Source organism: Mobula hypostoma, chromosome 15 (assembly GCF_963921235.1).
Source record: "Mobula hypostoma chromosome 15, sMobHyp1.1, whole genome shotgun sequence".
Classification (NCBI taxonomy): Eukaryota; Metazoa; Chordata; class Chondrichthyes; order Myliobatiformes; family Myliobatidae; genus Mobula; species Mobula hypostoma.
In genome coordinates, this window is record NC_086111.1 from 39860754 (window position 1) to 39879479 (window position 18726).

An 18726-nucleotide genomic window follows, 5' to 3' on the forward strand; every position below is an offset into this window, starting at 1 on the left:
CTCAGTGATAATCAACAATCCTTCACCACCTTCTCTCAAGAAGCACCAACACCATCTGCGCCCTTTTCCCTTCTCTGAACTTAAAACATGCTTGTGTATTTTAGTTTTCCTAGTTCTGATGGAAAGTTATTGACCTGAAACATTAAAGTCATAGAGAGATAGTGGATGGACACAGATTCTTCTTCTTGCTACCAATCACCAACATGCTAATCTTGCATTAATCCCATTCATTATTCTCTCCACGTTCTTAGCAACTTCCCACAAATTCTACCACTCACCTACACACTCAGGTCAATTTACGGTGGCCAATAATCATCTGGTATGGAGGGGCCACTGCACAGGATCGGAGAAAGCTGCAGAAAGTTGTAAATTCTGCCAGCTTCATCATGGTCATTAGCCTCCAAGGCATTCAGGACACCTTCAAAAGGCAATGCCTCAAAAAGGTGGCATCCATCCTTAAGGACCACTATTACCCAAGACATGCCCTTTTCTCATTACTACCATCAAGGAGGAGGTACAGGAGCCTGAAGACACACACTTAATGTTTCAGGAATAGCTTTTTCCTCTCTGCCATCAGATTTTCTGAATGGACAATGAATCCATAAACACTACCTCAGTATTTTTCCTCTCTTTCTGCACTACTCATTTAATTTAATTTTCTTTTATATACCTCCTTTGCAAATTATAGTTTTTATTCATATCCAGCACAATGTACTGCTGCTGCAAAACAACAAATTTCATGGCACATGCCAGTGATATTAAACCTGATTCTGATTCTGATTCAATCTGCACACCTTTCGGATGTGGAAGGAAACTGGAGCACCCTGAGAAATTCACTTCATCAAGGAGAGAATATGCAAATTCCACAGAAACAACATCAGAGGTCAAGATTGAACCTGGGTCTCTGGCACAGTAGGGTGGTGGTTCCATTAGCTGAGGCTTTGCACTGCCCCTGAAGATTGCAGAGTATTTTTCAGCATTTCCTGCTTTATTCTTTATTTCCAGCATCAGCTTAATTCTTCTTTGTTTTTGGTTTGTATTTCCAATTGTTCTTGGTAACTGGTTTCTTTCACTTTAAGAAGCTATGACCAGTTTGATGTTGCAGAGATTGGGCTTGGGACCCAGCTGTACACAATCCAGAAGAAGGAATCAACTGTATTATTTCCAAGTTTGATGGTACAAAGTTAAGTGACCATGTGGGCTGTGAAACAGATTTCGAGGGCTCAGGAGGATATAGACATGTGAACTGAAGGAGCAGAACATGACAGATAGAATCAACTTCAATAGAAGAAAGAACTAAACCTGGAGTCCTTTCTAAATGGAGAGGAAATGAAAGGGGCCTGTGTTCAGAGTCATGGGTGACTTCAAGCAAATAGTCATATTTTATCAGTTTCAGTAGTACAAATCGTACATCAGCTTTTAGTGAAAGAAGATTGAGTACAACAGCAGGGTCATCTCAATCGCATTAGACAGAACCTTGATGAAAATAGATCCAGAACACTATAAAGTCTGGTCTCCCTTCCCAATGAATGATATATCTACAATAGGTAAAATACACTGAAGGTTCACCAGATTTGACTGCTAGCATGGTGGGTTTGTCATAACAGGGAGATTAAGCAAGTCTGCTCCTCCCTAGATTTGAAAGAATGGAGGTGATCTTGTTGAAAGGTGCAAATTAAGGGGCTTGACAGGATAAATGCAAAGCTGCCATTTACCACGACTGATGTATCTTGAACCAGTACTCAGTCTCAAGGGCAGGACCAATCATCAGCCAGAGTGAGTCTCCACAAAAGGTGTAGAGGATCAGTCACTGATTATACTTAATGCAGAGATGGTCAATTTTTAAACATTAAGGAAGACAGGGGATATGTGATTAGTGCAGGAAAGTGGCACTGTGGTGTAAAAACAGTCATAATCTTACTGGTGCAGCAGGAACAAGGATATAAATGGCTTCTTTCTGCATCTATTTCTTCTGTTATTATGGTAAAATCCTTCAGTCCTACATCTGACGCTGACATAAATGAAAATGGCAGACAAAATGGTTTAGACACTTCGTGCCACATCTACTGAGCACTTCCATCATCTTCCAAATTTGATTACTATCACAAGAACATCTGGAATACAAAATCGATCCTTGGCTTTGTTGTTTTCTGCTGCTCTAGCTTGCAATTCAAGTCTTTTGCTAATTTATACCTTCATCCCCAAACTCAAGTGTCAGTTATACTCATTTTCTCCTCCCTCAATCCTAATCTTACAGAAATGCTGACCACCCAAATTTCTTTTTGGCTCTTAATGGCCACTAATTTTAACTCAAGTACAGTTGGCCTTCTTCATATTTAACAACATCATAGAATGGATTCATTTTATTTTACCTTAGTCTGAAAGAAGAAAATATCGTTTACTTTGATTTTTTGTAGATTATTTTTCAAACATCTCTGAAGACCGGACATTAAAAAACCATTAAATGTGCTTTCCAGTTTTGACAGGAGATGAGGTTCCACCCCCGGTCTTGCCTCCTGTCAAAAACAATCAGGGAGTTCAGAGAATCTGTCCTAATATCCACATATGTCACAACATCAATTTATTTTGCCTTGTGAAGTGCCTCCAGATATTATTATCGATTAGTTGTAGATATTCTATAAATGCATACTGCTGTTGTCATCAGTGCATTGGCTGCCTTAATAAACCTTGTCCAACTTCCATTGCGTCAGTTACAGAAGTCAGGGAAAGTAATTCCTTCAATCCAGGATGAACTGAAATTCATTCCAAAATTGAAAGTTTGATCCTACTTTTTTGTTGTCAAACTAGAAATATTACAGCTAAAGGATAGAGGGTTTCTATGTGAAAACAGGTCAACCCTAAAGGTAGGCCTTTATTGCATATAAAAACTAGCATTACAGCTCAAAATCTCCACAGATAAGTACAGAAAATTTAATACTATGCCAAAAGATTCAGAGGAAGATCTACTTTATTTAGAAACGGATGTATGTTTTAAGACTTAAATTAAGGAAAAATTATGTCAAGGCATTTGTGTTTGACAGAAGCTACAGAAAATGGAACCTCTGCAGCCAAACGATTACACGCAAAGGATCAGAGAGTGTAGAAAATTACAAAGACGGAAAGAGCAAGATCACAGAAGGACTTAAAGCACTGTTCTCTCAAAGCAGTGCGGGTACACAGCTGTGCAGTAACTGAAATGCTCCCACACACATAGCCTTTGTTGCCACGCTGTTGGAATTTTCCTTTATATAATGTTAATATAATTATAATATAATTTTGAAATCTATGTAACATAATAGTGAAATACCCTGTAATTAATTGTGCTAATGAATATAATCCATAAATTTTCTAAATAATAAATGTACCACACCTTTTGAAACATGTTAGAGCTTCAACATATTTACATCGTCAGTGTTTCAAGTTACAACACTGTTATAAATTGTAACAATAAACACAGAAAATTAAGATTGGTTAAGACATTCACTATGTACTTAGAAATGAAGAATTTTAAGAACTGTCAAGTCTTATAGGCATCATTGGAAAATTTCAAGCTTTAAGTGCTGACTGCAAGCATAGATTCAGTTTTATGAACTCAACCAAAAGTAAATCCAGAAACAGGCTAGAAGTGGAACATTTGGTTGATCTAATGAGGATTAAAATGTATCTTTCATCTGGATACTAAATTAAACTGGAGAATATTTATAGACAATGGATTTGTAATAAAGATAGGAGAAAAAAAGTTTAAGAAACATGTAAGATTTTCTCTGTTGTGCTGTATTTCATTATCCCTTATAAAATCAAAAGTATGTGATTTTTCAATTTTCATTCTAAATATTCACAGCATGCATACTACAAAAAAAACATTTAAAGTGCTGCGCATTTTTCAAGCCATGTAAAAGCTTCCTGCTCAGAGGAATGGTTGGTTTGCACAGCTGTAAAAAAAAAATTTAGAAGGAACACTGATTTAAAGAAAAGGATAATAGTTTTACTTTGAAACACTGGAAGTTAGGATATAGGTAGCAGGCAGAAGCTAACAGCACTTCCATTGTGTTGTTCTGCCCCTGTACCTGATCTGCTTATGAGCAGCTCTCAACCCCACCCCTCCTACATCCCCTTTCTCGTATCACCCAGTGTAGGGCATTGGATTAACGATGTGGTGGCACATTAGATAAGTACTGGACTAAAATCAGAGAGGTCAGCTCAACCCCCACTGGGCTAAGTTAAGAAAAACTCATCTTAGTAATCATGACCAAAAGCCTCCAGGCTGTTGTAAAACACCTTCTGCTTCACTTGTGCCCTATTAGGGGGGAATATGCCATCAGACTGGTAGGTTAATCGGTCATTGTAAATTGTCCTATGATTAGGCTAGGGTTAAGTCGGGGGTTACTGGGCATCTTGGCTCGAAGGGGCAGAAGGGCCTATTCCATGCTCTGTGTCAATAAAAATATAAAATTTCCAATCTCTGCAATGTTGCAGATTTTCAACATTCTTATCTGCCCTCTGAAATGACCAAGCAAATCACTTAGTTGTAAAAAGAATACATTGGGGTAGACCACCATCATCCATCTAAGCACTAAGGAGTTTGACTTGCAGCTCAGTCACTCTTGCGAAGTACTCCTCATAAACATCCAGGGACTGGTGTCTAAAGCGTAAGAACTTTCTTCACAGTTAAGCAACAGCCTAACACAGTCATTGTGAGGTTACTACGCTTCAGCGATGGATGACATCTACAATGCAATCTGGGAGTAGATCCAGTCCCACTGGTAGGGCCAATCCTCTAGAGAAGGAAGGTAAAGGAATATATAGCTGATGGACTGAGTCCTGAAGTTATCAACATCGCCTCCAGGCAATGAAGTCTGTGACATCAAATTAAACACAGCAGGAAAACCTCCTGATACACCTATGTCCTCGCACAGCTGATGAAATATTGATCTTCCATGTTGAAAAACACTTGAAACAAGCACTGAAAATAACAAGGGCACAGAATATCCATCAGCACTGACAAAGCTGACTGAGTCAAGAACAACATAGCTGCGAGACTGCATCTCCGGTAGGTGGTGAGTGAACTCAGCCTTGGCAGATACTTCTGCCCATAAGATCATTGTTAGAACTGATCACACACTATTTTTGTTAAGATTAACTCTCATCTGTACATCAATGTCACTCTCCATCCTGTGATACCACAATTGCGTTAAATGGCATAGACAAAGGAAGTGGACTTGCAGTTAACAATAGAGTTCCTGTGGACCGTCAGAATCAGCAGATACGCACATCACAGAACTTGTAACCTTTCTGCTGAGCTTGAGGTTGCAGAAGCTGGTTCTTGTGGTAATAATAGGGGATTCAGAAGTTAGAGGAACAGACAGGAGATTCTATGGAAGTGAAAGTGACACCCAGATGTTAAGTTGCCTCCCAGGTAACAGGATCAGGTCCATGACATTCTTAAGGAGGATGGTGAGCATCCTGAAGTCGTGATATACATTGGTACCAATGACACTGGTAAGGGATGAGATCCTGAAGAGCAAGTATAGGTAGGAAGCTAAAAAGTTAGGACCTCAAGAGTAATAATCTCTAGATTGCTGCCTGTGCCACATGCCAGTGAGGGTAAGAACAGGATAATATGACAAATAACTGTTTTGCAGAAGAATTGCTGTCACGCGCAGGGTTTCAGACTCGCGAATCATTGGGAGTAAATGTGTGTAATGGCCCCACCAACTATGGTACAGGGGAAGCCATATGTCCTGAAAAATGAGGACATTGCAGAATTCCAGGAATGGAAAACCTCTTCTTGAGAATAGATACAACAGAGATGGAGAAACTGAGTGAAAGGGATGATGTGCTTATAAGATACAGGATACGAAAGATAAAGATCTTTATTAAAGATTAGCTTTATAAGGTCATAAGACCTTAAGACACAGGAGCAGAATTAGGCTACTTGGCCATCGAGTCTGCTCCATCAATGCATCATTGCTGATTTATTACCCTTCTTAACTCCACTCTTCTGCCTTCTCCCCATAACCTTGATGCCCTGACTAACCAAGAACCTTACAAGCTCTGCTTTAAACATACCCAATGACTTGGCCTTCCGTCGTCTGTGGCAATGAATCCCACGGATTCACCACCTCTGGCTAAAGGAATACCTCCTCATCTCTGTTCTAAATGGACGTCCCTCCATTTCAAGACCGTGGTCTCTTGTCCTAGACTCCCTCATTATAGGAAACATCTTCTCCACATTCACTCTATCTAGGCCTTTCAATATTCAATAGGTTTCAATGAGATTCTGCCCTCATTTTTCTACAGGCCCAGAACCATCAAACACTCTTCATACATTAACCCTTTCATTCCCTAAGTCATGATCATGAACCTCTTCTGGACCCTCTCCCTCTCTCAAAGCAGCATATCTTTTCAAAGATAAAGGGCCCAAAATTGTTCACAATACTGCAAGTGCGGTCTGCCCAATGCAGTATAAAGCCTAAGCGTTAGATCCTTGCTTTTATATTCTAGTTCTCTTGAAACGAATTCTAACATTGAACTTGCCTTCCTTAATTGGCAACCTTTATTTGCTACAGGTACATCGAAGCATACAGTGAAATGCATCCATTACGTCAATGACTATCGCAGTCCGGGGTTGTGTTTGGTGTTTCCAGCGCCAATATAGCTTGCCCACAGCTTAGTAACCCATATGCCTTTGGAATGTGGGAGGAAACCAGAGCACCCAGAAGAAACTTGCGTGTTCAGTGGTGGGAACGGAACACTGATCACTGATGCTGTAAAGCGTTACGCCAACCGCTACGCTACTGTGCTGCTTAAACTTAGCCCAGTGTATTAAGCACAGAGGAGGTGCAGATGTGCAATCGGTAAGTTTACAGTAAATATTAGTGAACAGTTTGTCCCCTGAGCTAGACACAGAGAGATCCAGAAAAGGGAGACATGTATGAATTTGAGGGCAAGAATTTATGATGTGGCCATGACAGAGGAGCTATGACGTTGTGGCCATTACAGAGACTTGGATGGCTCAGGGACAGGAATGGTTACTTAGAGTGCCAGGCTTTAGATGTTTCAGGAAGGACGGGGGTGGGGGGGAGGCAAAACAGGTGGGGGCGTGGCACTGCTGATCAGAGATAGTGTCATCGCTGCAGAAAAGGAGGAAGTCATGGAGGGATTGTCTACTAAGTCTCTGTGGGTGGAAGTTACGAACAAGAAGGGGTCAATAACTCTACTGGGTGTTTTCTATAGACCACCCAATAGTAACAGGGGCATCGAGAAGCAGGTAGGGAGACAGATTCTGGAAAGGTGCAATAATAACAGGGTTGTCGTAGTGGGAGATTTTAATTTCCCAGATATTGATTGGCATCTCCCTAGAGCAAGGGGTTTAGATGGGGTGGAGTTTGTTAGGTGTGTTCAGGAAAGGTTTCCTGACAGAATATATAGATAAGCCTACAAGACGAGAGGCTATACTTGATCTGGTCTTGGGAAATGAACCTGGTCAGGTGTTAAGTCTCTCAGTGGGAGAGCATTTTGGAGATAATGACCACAATTCTATCTCCTTTACCATAGTATTTGAGAGGGAACAGACAAGTTAGGAAAGCATTTAATTGGAGTAAGGGGAAATATGAAGTTATCAGGCAGAAACTTGGAAGCATAAATTGGGAACAGATGTTCTCAAGGAAATGTACGGCAGTAAGGTGGCAAATGTTCAGGGGATATTTGTGTGACATTCTGCATTGGTACGTTCCAATGAGACAGGGAAAGGATGGTAGGGTACAGGAACCCTGGTGTACAACAGCTGTTGAAAATCTAGTCAAGAAAAAAAGAAAAGCTCATGAAAGGTTCAAAAAGCTAGGTAATGATAGAGATCTAGAAGATTATAAGGCTAGCAGGAAGGAGCTTAAGAATGAAATTATAAGAGCCAGAAGGGGCCATGAGAAGGCCTTGGTGAACAGGATTAAGGAAAACCCCAAAGCATTCTACAAGTATGTGAAGAGCAAGAGGATAAGACATGAGAGAATAGGACCAATCCAGTGTGACAGTGGAAAAGTGTGTATGGAACCAGAGTAGATACTAGAAATACTTAATGAATACTTTGCTTCAGCATTCACCACGGAAAAGGATCTTGGCTATTGTAGGGATGACTTACAGTGGATAGAAAAGCTTGAACATAGAGACATTAAGAAAGTGGATGTGCTGGAGCTTTTGGAAAGCATCAAGTTGGATAAGTCTCCGGGACCGGATGGGATGTACCCAAGGCTACTGTGGGAGGCGAAGGAGGAGATTGCTGAGCCTCTGGCAATGATCTTTGCATCATTAATGGGGATGGGAGAGGTTCTGGAGGATTGGAGGGTTGCAGATGTTGCTCCCTTATTCAAGAAAGGGAGTAGAGATAGCCCAGGAAATTATAGACCAGTGAGACTTACTTCAGTGGTAGGTAAGCTGATGGAGAAGATCCTGAGAGGCAGGATTTATGAACATTTGGAGGGGCATAATGTGATTCGGAATAGTTAGCATGGTTTTGTCAAAGGCAGGTTGTGACTTATGAGCCTGATTGAATTTTTTGAGGATGTGACTAATCATTTTTTGATGAAGGAAGAGCAGTAGATGTAGTGTATATCGATTTCAGCAAGGCATTTGATAAGGTACCCCATACGAGGCTTATTGAGAAAGTAAGGAGTCATGGGATCCAAGGGGACATTGCTTTGTGGATCCAGAATTGGCTTGCTCACAGAAGGCAAAGAGTGGTTGTAGACGGGACATATTCTGCATGGAGGTTGGAGACCAGTGGTGTGCTTCAGGGATCTGTTCTGGGACCCCTTCTCTTTGTGATTTTTATAAATGACCTGGATGAGGAAGTGGAGGGATGGGTTAGGAAATTTGCTGATGACACAAAGGTTGGGAGTGTTGTGGACAGAGTGGAGGGCTGTCAGAGGTTACAGCAGGACATCGATAGGATGCAAAACTGGGCTGAGAAGTGGCAAGATGGAGTTCAACCCAGGTAAGTGTGAGATGGTTCATTTTGGTAGATCAAATATGATGGCAGAATATAGCATTAATCGTAAGACTCTTGGCAGTGTGGAGGATCAGAGGGGTCTTGGGGTCAGAGTCCATAGGACACTCAAAACTTCTGCGCAGGTTGACTCTGGGGTTAAGAAGGCATATGGTGCATTGGCCTTCATCAACAGTGGGATTGATTTTAAGAGCCAAGAGGTAATGTTACAGCTATATAGGACCCTGGTCAGGCCCCACTTGGAGTACTGTGCTCAGTTCTGGTTTGGGGTATTATCAGACTGTAAGTTGTGGAAGAAAGATCTCCTGATGTGATGGGCTCTGTGATCTACCTGGCCTACCTAAATGAGGTTTTACCCTGATCAAACTATAACAAAGGATCATCTGTGACCTGAACAACAAAGACAATACTGCAACAGACAAGGCTAAATTGATCACCAACCAATGGATCAAATTAGAACACTTAACTTCCTTTACATCAAAAGGTAAAAGTTGGTAGATGACTAAGCAGCTAATGAAAGAAGCATCTCTTTCACCAATCAACTTCCCAGCTCTTTACTTCATCTTACCCTCTCCCAGCTTCACCTATCACCTTGTGTTTCTCTCTCCCCTCCCCCTACCTTTTAAATCTATTCATCTTTTTTCCTCTATCCTCTTTTCGCTGGGTCTCTATATGAAACATCAACTGTGCTCTTTTCCATAGATGCTGCCTGGCCTGCTGAGTTCCTCCAGCATTTTGTGTGTGCTAACTCACACTCAGTGATGGCCAGGCCCAGTATTTAAAGGCATTAATGACAAGGCTGAAGCTTTCACAAATATATTATGGCAGAAGTGTCAAGCAGATTACCCATCTAGCTCTCTTCCCCATCTTCACAGAAGTCATTCCTTAGCATCTTTGATGCATTGCATGTGGTCAAGAAATGGCCGAGAGCACTGGATACAGTACAGGTAAGCCGCAAGGTAACATCCTGGCTACCGTACTTCAGATCTATGCTCCAGAAGTAGCTGCATCTCTCACTAAGCTGGCCCACATTTACAATGCTGATAGCTATCCAATATGGTGGAATATGGCCCTGGACAATCTCAGTTTGGCTGCTTACTTCCCAACAGGTTTTTACATAATTACCTGCAAAATGGGAGAAAATAGAGAGCCAAAAGACTTTTGATGCTAGGATCTGAAGCAAAAACAAACTGCTATAGAACTTAGCAAGTCAGGTAGCACCTTTGGAAGTAGAGGGATAATCCATGATTTGGGTCAAGACCCAGCAGCAGCACTCATGGAAGGAAGACTTTGGTTTGAAAAGCAGGTCAGAGGCTGGATATACTGCGATAGGTGACTCATTTCTAAACAACCTAAAGCCTTCCCACTTCTAATAAGCAGTAAATTGTAGCCTGCTGGAATATTTTTTACTTGCTGGATGAGTGCAGCTCCAACAATAATCAGTTTGACACTATACAGGACAAAGCAGCCTTTTTGACCATCGCCCCATTCATCACCCTGAAAATTCATTTCATCTATGTCAGTGCAGTGCACAGTGGCTCATCTGTGCACAGTCAACAAATTGCATTGAAGTTGCTTGCCTAGGTTACTTCGGCACATCTCCAAATCTGTGACCTGTCCAACAAAGAAGGACAAGGGAAACAAATTCATGAAAGCAAGTGTGTCAGAGTAAAATCATTCAATGTCAACGGAAATAAAACGATGAAGAGGCAATAAACAGGAATTCTAGTTTTACTGGTTTGCACAAACACAAGGATTCTACTGGGCCCTGGGGAAAACTTGGCTCCGCAGATATTTTCATAGTTTTCAAAGCAAACATGCAACATTTATAGATCTTAACTATTGTTACAATATGATAAATTTAGCAGATTTTCAGTGTAATATTAATGTATAATATAATTATTACCATTTTCATTTCTGGCAACCAAACCTGTAAAAGAAAATAAATAATATTAGTTTCTTTCCAAAGGATATTGCTAAGGAGTGTGTGCACATGCACATTAATGCAGGTTTAAAATAAAAGAAATCTAGATATTCTGAGAGTGAAGTTCAACACAAGGTAAAGATAAAGTTTAAAAAACCTTAGACGGAGGTCATGCTTAAAATTATTTTCATAATACATGTCCAGTTGATATTAAATACATTACTTTCTGAGATGTTCCTTTATTTAATTAAATAATAATTGGCAATTTGGCAATTGTATCAGCAGGGAAAAAACACCAAGATGCAAAATATGTCCATATTTGATGCAATGAGTAAAGAAACTTTAGTCCGGAACTTCTACTGGGTATGCTCTTTCTTTACTGTAAATCGCACAAAAGCAGCTACACTACCATGAAATATTGCTGAATTTTGAATGTAGATGTCAACTATAAATAACCTATTCACAATAGTTCAAAAGAAACTGTGCTGATAAAAGTTGTGCCCTCCCTTACCGTACCATAATCATTTCCACAAATCTGGCCACAATCTAACTATGAACGTCATCATGAAGAAGTCTATTTAAATTTGAGGACCTTCACAGATGTCCCAAAAATTATACTTTTTTTATGAGCAATAATACAATCTTAATATTTGGTCAAGAATACACTGACATGCTTACCAATACAATTAACAAATGACCTTGCGTCAATTTATTTAAATACTTGCATAGGTGTGTCCACATATAGTAGCCTAGATGTTCTTTAAAAATTATTATTTTTTCCAATAAATTCTATTTATTTCTGAAAGTGAACCATATCACCCCAGGGAGGGAATAACGTATAAACTACGTTTAAGTACTATCCCATTGCACTGATTAACAGCCTTGGATCAGTTAGCAGTACTCTCGCTTCTGATTTCAACTACTGTCCACTGAAGCCCCATTCCAGAGTTCAGTATTAACAGCTAAGCTGGAATACTAAAAGATTCCACAACAATAGAGCACGGGTATCATCTCCACTATCCAAACAATATTCCTCCTTTACATAACATCATTTTAGACCAGATTTGCCAAATTCTAGCTGCGTCTGAACACCAAGCGGCTGGGCATTGTAAATTTTCAGCACCAAAATGTGTCCCATTGTATATCTGTGGAAGCCTCGCCATGGTTGTCTGGCAGCGTACTTTGGGTCATTGTCCTGCTGAAAGATGGACATCCTCCCCAGTTTAAACTTTCTGGCAGAGGCTAGCAAAAACAGGATCTCTCTGCATTTAGCAGCATTCATCTTCCCATCAATCCTGACCAGATTTCCAGTCCCTACTGCTGAAAAGCATCCCCAAGGCCTCATGCTACCTGCACCACCTTCTACAGTAGGGATGGTGTTACCTGGCTGATGCGCAGTCTTAGATTTATGCCATGTGTACCACCTGGTGTTGAGGCCAAAAAGTTCCACTTTGTTCTCATCCACCACAAGACCTTCTTCCATATCATTACAGTATCTTCTAAGTGACACTTTGCAAAGTCTTAATGGGCAAGGTTATGTGTTGTTTTTTATAGGCCTTCTTCCTTGTCACTCTTCCATGAATACCATTTTTATGCAAGCCCTTAGAGATTGTGGAGCCATAAGCTTCTGCATCTTACTCAGAGTGTTGGCATCACAGTAGCCACTCTCACAAATGCCATTCTTCTCTGGTGACTAAGTTTAGAGGGACAGCCTAAACTAGGCAATGTGGCTGTGGTTTTGTATTTTTTCCACCTGTTCACGATAGACTGCAATAAGCTCTGAAGTATGTTGCGTCTTTGAGATGGTCTTATATCCTTCCCCTGACTTATCTTGAATGCTCTTTTGTCTTGGATTGGTCTGTTGAAAATCTACCATACTGTTGGACTTCACAGAGAGAGGGGATATGTATTCTGAGGAATTCATTGAAAACAAATGCTCCTCCAATTTGCTACATCAACAAATTGGGTGAGTTGGTAAGATAATACTGTATATTGTATTTGAGGAAAGATAGCATAGTAATTACAAAGGGGATGAATACTTTTTCAGCCTCACAATTTTGTTTTTAATTTTTAGTAAATTGTTAACAGGGTTTGGAATTTTTCTTTTGATTTGACATGATGCACAATGTTTTGTAATTATTTCAAAATATCGTACTTCAATATACTCTAAATCTAGAAAATGAAACAGTAAAATGTGTAAATAGTTGTGGGGCTGTATACTTTTTCAAGGCACTGTATATTATATATACTCAGAATAGTATTAAATCATAATTCAGCCCCCAAAATTATATTTCAGATAATAAAGCTATCTCTTTAAGTGCAGGACCATACAGTGACAAAATAAAAGACTTTCTCCCCAATTTAACATCTATTTATTCTTGTTTTAATTAGCAGCTTAAATAAGAGATCATTTTGCTTTTTTAAACTGTGTACTTTGGCTTGACAATTAATCTGTCAGGGCACTTCTGAATTTTGACAAGGTCGATAGTGACATTGATTAGCCTTATTTCTAATGGTGATGAGACAGCCTACAGAGGAGAGGTTAACACCCTGACACAGTGGTGCCAAGATAACAACCTCTCCCTCAACATCCAAAAAAAACAAAAGAGCTGATCATGGATTACAGGAGGAACAGATCCAGGTTTGCCTCGATCAACATCAATGGAACTGCAATGGAGAGGGTGAATAAGTTCAAATTCCTCAGTATACACATTACTGAAGATCTCACTTGGACTGTACACACTGGCTGTGCGGCAAAAAAGCACAACAGTGTCTCTTCCTCCTCAGGCAACTGAAGGAGTTCAGTATGAACCCCTAAATCCTCAAGACCTTCTACAGGAGCACCATCGAGAGCATCCTGACTGGCTGTATCACCACCTGATATGGAAACTGCACCAACCTTGATCGCTGGGCACTGCAGAGAGTGGGACGGACAGCCCAGCACATTTGTGGATGTGAACTTCCCTCCACTGAGGATATTTACAGCAGCTGGTACGTAAAGAGGGCCTGGAAGATCACTGTGGACACAAGTCACCCCAACCATAAACTGCTTCCATCTGAGGAATGGTACTGCAGCATTAAAGGACCAACAGGCTATGGGACAGCTTCTTTCTACAAGCCATTGGACTTATAAATTCACATGCCTGTACATTGCAACAGAGTCATAATGCAAAGATTTTTACTCCCTCACAATGTGGGATGGATGTAAGATTTAAATAAATTCAATTCAATCTAGTAGCTTCAACTATATTAAAAGTAACTGCCTGACATTAGTGGTTTTACATGGCATGCTCTTTCCAGATGGTAAGCATATCAGAACCAGTCATTTAAAGCTGGAATATATGGAGCACCCAGAGTGCAGGAAAAACAAAACCCTCAACTTGAACCCACCAATGGTATCTTATTTTTTGTACTTAAACTGTTGAAAGTATTTTGTATTTCTGCAATATGCTTGTTTCCACTGTCAATTTTCACTCAATTCTCACTAACATTACTTAACATATGCTGCTTATTCTATAAGAATGACAATAATTTACAGCTTTGGATGTTACTCCAAATATTATAATTTTGATGATTACTTTAGAATTATTATCATCAGCAATCCACTGTTGTAAAATAGATTAAGTACTACACACCATTCAGTAGGGTTTGTGTGGGGTGGATAGGAGACAAACTAAATTAATATGCAATCTGTTACAAGACTTTTTGTTGACTCCATATTAAGGTTTTATTTTATTCCCAATAGAAAAATAACATAAGACACTGCGTGCTCAGTTCTAAATGATTGAAATTCGAAATTTTCCTTCAATGTGAATGTTCTGCAAGGTAGCTCCTAATGTCCCTGCAATTATATTTGAAAAAAAGTATTTATGGATAGGGACATCAGCTGAGCTGCCATCACACTTAAGCACTTAGAATGAAATAGTCAAAAACAGTAAATCACAAGAAGGATATGAAGAGTAATTATATTACATGCCTTCAGTTCTCTGGGATAGATATTTTTTTCAATAATGTCACTTGTAATCGTACAGTGTAATACTAAGTTTTTAAGACAGCTTCTGTCATTTCTAGCGGAGTGACCGACGAAACATTGAACTTACATATGTAACTGCATTATATATGATCTATAGGTTGAAAAATAACGACTACAATCCTACAGTGTCTAGTTGTTACGATATCTAAGAGAAAACTTTGTTCTTAATGAAGTTCATGATTCTATAAGCAGATTTATACAATTTAGCATTTGTAATACTTTGAAATATACTTCTTCATACAAGATTGTCTCCACTTTCTGTCTCCATAAATATTCCAATTTGATTTTAAATAAACAGTGTTCTCATTCATGGAGTCCAGAGACAAAATTATATTAACCGACAATTTTATCACATAATGAGAAAGCACAAAATTCAGAAAGGCAGAAAGTATTTCAAAAATTGAACTAAATAAACCATTACTTTAAGTTGATTATGCTTTCTGTAATTATTTACTGCCAGGCCAATAGTAACTGTACAAAGAAAAAAAAATTACCTCTTTCTCACAATTTGAGCTTATGTTTAGCATGGCCATTGGGCTGTTGGGCGCACTGCTTCCATTCCCTGGCGGCATGACATGATCACTCGTTTGGTTGGAACAGGGCATGCTTAAGGGCTGATTTGTCAATTTGTTGCCCAAAGTAGTTGACAGGTACTGCTTAACTTGCTGCCTTTGTGCTTGCTGAATGTGGTATTTGGTTGGATTTTCAAGGTGAGTTTGCACCTACATGCAGAACAGAATAAAAGAGAAGAAGCGTTATTCATATGTTCCTTTCTATTATCAAAGCATAGTGTTGCACAGTTTAACAAAAATCCTGGCTTCGCTGTGAATTGTCACTGTTGGAGGAGCTGAAAATTTCTTTCATCAGATGAAGCAAGATTAAACATTGAAATCAGCAAAAAAAAAGTCAAAGACCACAGCCGATTATTAAGGCAGAGTCCTAAGAAGCTTAAAAGTATTCCCTTGTAAAATTTTAAAGCACCATACTTTTATTGAATTTACCATGAATGAACTGCAAGGACAACCTAAAGAATAAATTTACTATTGCTGTCCCAAAGCAATAGTGAAAAGACTTGAAACTACAAAGGCCTGTAAAATCCTGAAGCCAATTACAACATATTAAATTAAAAAAAATTAAACTATAATTGAATCAATTCCCTTTCCACTTGCATCTAATTGCAAATTATAGCTTTAGAATGCAGTTCTTTCAGAAGATCCTGAAAGTCTATTTATAACTTTCGGATGTCATATTTATTACTTTAGGTATGATAAAATATTCACAACACACACAGCCCAATAGGTATTTTCATGAGATAATCAACTCAAGAACAACCAATTTTGTGCAATTGATAAAAGATATCCTTCAATCTGGAACTGAATGCATTAGCAATTGCAGGTTAAATATGTACATTACAGTAAGACTTACCTGATAATGATTAAATTCGAACATCTCAAGTAAAATAAAACATTTACTATGCTGAGAAGCAAATTAACCACGAAGTTTTTCTAATTCTACCTTAAATACTTCACTCAAAAATCAGAACAACCATGATCCAAGATGATTTACCAGTGGCCTAGATAAAGTGGTGTCAGAACTTGCTGGTCTTAAGACAAAAAATTGTTTAATTAGTTATGCATATAATGGTATCAGAAGCACACAGAAGCAGCTTTCAAAATGCTATGGTATCAAGCTGTTTAAATTAAAAATTATTTGCCACTAGCTGTTTTACATAGCTTAGACGTCACTGTTTTTATGCATAAAATGCGTTCTTTCATAGGGCAGCCATGATTTTTTCACTGATAATTGCTCCAAGGCTAATTCATTTCTTCGTTCCAGTCTTAACACTATAACTAGAAAAGTGAACAAGGCCTACAAAGAAGATACGTACAGAAAGAAAGCTCTGTGATGGAATAAGTTATGAAAGGATCCAAATGTTATGGGAAATGTACAAATAGATATGCATATAGCACCTTAACTCTCATTTCTTCTTTTATTTTGTTTGGGTCTTATTCTCGATTTTTATTCTTGAGCTTCCATTAGAGGCTGTCTGTCACCAGTGGATAGACAAATTCAACATGCAGGTTTATCTGAAGCTCAATAAAATGTATTAAATTATAGAAATACAAAATATTTGTTTTCTTCTTCTCTTTCTAAAAAGTGCCTTGCATTTCCTTACTAATATATCCTAGAAATATTCACTGAACCAGCAAAAGAAATATCACACAGATAAATCAGATGTGCAATAATCAATGATAGGCATCTATGTGTCTTGAACCACTGACCATCTGACCAGTTGACATAAAACTTCATTGCTACTATTACATACAATTCTACAGCAATATTTATTTATCTTTGCCCTTGCAACTGAGCAAAAAAATAGCAATTTGGGAAAATGAAATGGGAAATAAAACCATGGAGAAGTTAATACATCAATCAATAACAGTAGTGTTTATGAACAAAGCCACTAGTTTCAGTTTGGTAAACAAGTTTTGAGAATGTCCTTGCATGACAAGGACAAGTGCTGAAACACTGACATGGGTCTTTTGTTCACTTGTACTAATCATTTGTTTGGCTCTTATTATAATCTTCAATGAGTTGCTCTTGCAACTTCAGTGTAGTAAATGTTTAATGGTTGACTTCAAAAATCAATGCCAACGTCTAGTAAGCTGTTGATCAGGCATATGCCTTGCTATTCTAGGGAATGTGAAAAGTCTTCCAGTGGAAGTTTGAATAACATCTAAACCACAAGGGGGCAACATTTTCCCAAGTGCTATTTCAGATGAAAGAGTTGTGAGTTATCACTTTCTGTGAGCTACAAGCATATTATAACTGGGCTGAGATTTTACAATATCACATATATCAACTAGCCATGGGAAAGAAATACAATAGATTTTGTTTAATTGGGACACATCGGGATCAGTACATTTTGGCCCAATTAAGCAGCTGCTCAAACTAGCCAAAGTTTCATGGAAATAGTAAAAAAGTATAAAAAAAAGACTAATTAAGTAATAAATCATGTACTTAGATGTAATAGAGAACAAATTAGAACACTGCCGTTCTACCACTGTAGTATAAAACTGTGTATTAGTTTCTAATATTTATTGACAGAGGAAATTCATACATGTCACGTTCTTTTGACTGTCAATGAGCAAAATAAGTACAGATACCAAGTGTAGATAATGAACCAATGCTGTCACTGATTGCATCCTTCAAATCTTCATTTTCATTGTAATATTCAGGACGATTGCTGATACCTTCAAATTCTTCATTGTTTCTAACTCATTGAAGTAGCAAAATCATTTCACTTTCACTTCGGGCCATTTCTGGCATCTTCAAGCCTTAATGCTTGAAACCACAATGAGCAAAACGGTTCTGAATAGTCTTATTGCTTACTTCTCGCCAACTATCAGTGGCAAAAATTGCTGCTTTTTGAACAAACACAACGCAACTGATGCTATTTGAAAATTGTTTGCTCAAAGCACGATGCAATGTCTAATGGCCACACAAGTGCATACAACTGATGCTAGTAACTGTTCAGCAACAGTCTCCTGCCCCAAATAAGCAATAAGCAGCCTAGTATCCCAAATAAACAAAGGAAATCCTGGATATTTTCTCAATTCGTTTTTGTTTTTAACAGATGTTCCAAAAAAGTAGCTGTCCCAATTAATCGATGACCCAATTAACTGGAATCCACTGTACTTGAAAATGTTTTCAACAATATAAACTTCTTTTAAAGTCCATAAAAGAAAGATTTTAATAACCATAAAT

At 38.7% G+C, this 18726-nt stretch overlaps 1 protein-coding gene across 12 annotated transcripts in view; it reads right to left on the reverse strand.

Annotated features, from left to right (window-relative positions):
* The window catches only part of LOC134356788 (microphthalmia-associated transcription factor-like), a 267666-nt gene that overhangs the window by 25858 nt on the left and 223082 nt on the right, over positions 1-18726 (reverse strand). For all 12 annotated transcript variants that reach the window (XM_063067924.1, XM_063067922.1, XM_063067920.1 and 9 more), the window contains 2 exons: positions 15453-15680; positions 10908-10931 (listed from right to left, as the gene is read on the reverse strand). In XM_063067924.1, the coding sequence (XP_062923994.1) occupies positions 10908-10931; positions 15453-15680 (252 nt within the window). The remainder of the gene's footprint in view (positions 1-10907; positions 10932-15452; positions 15681-18726) is intronic.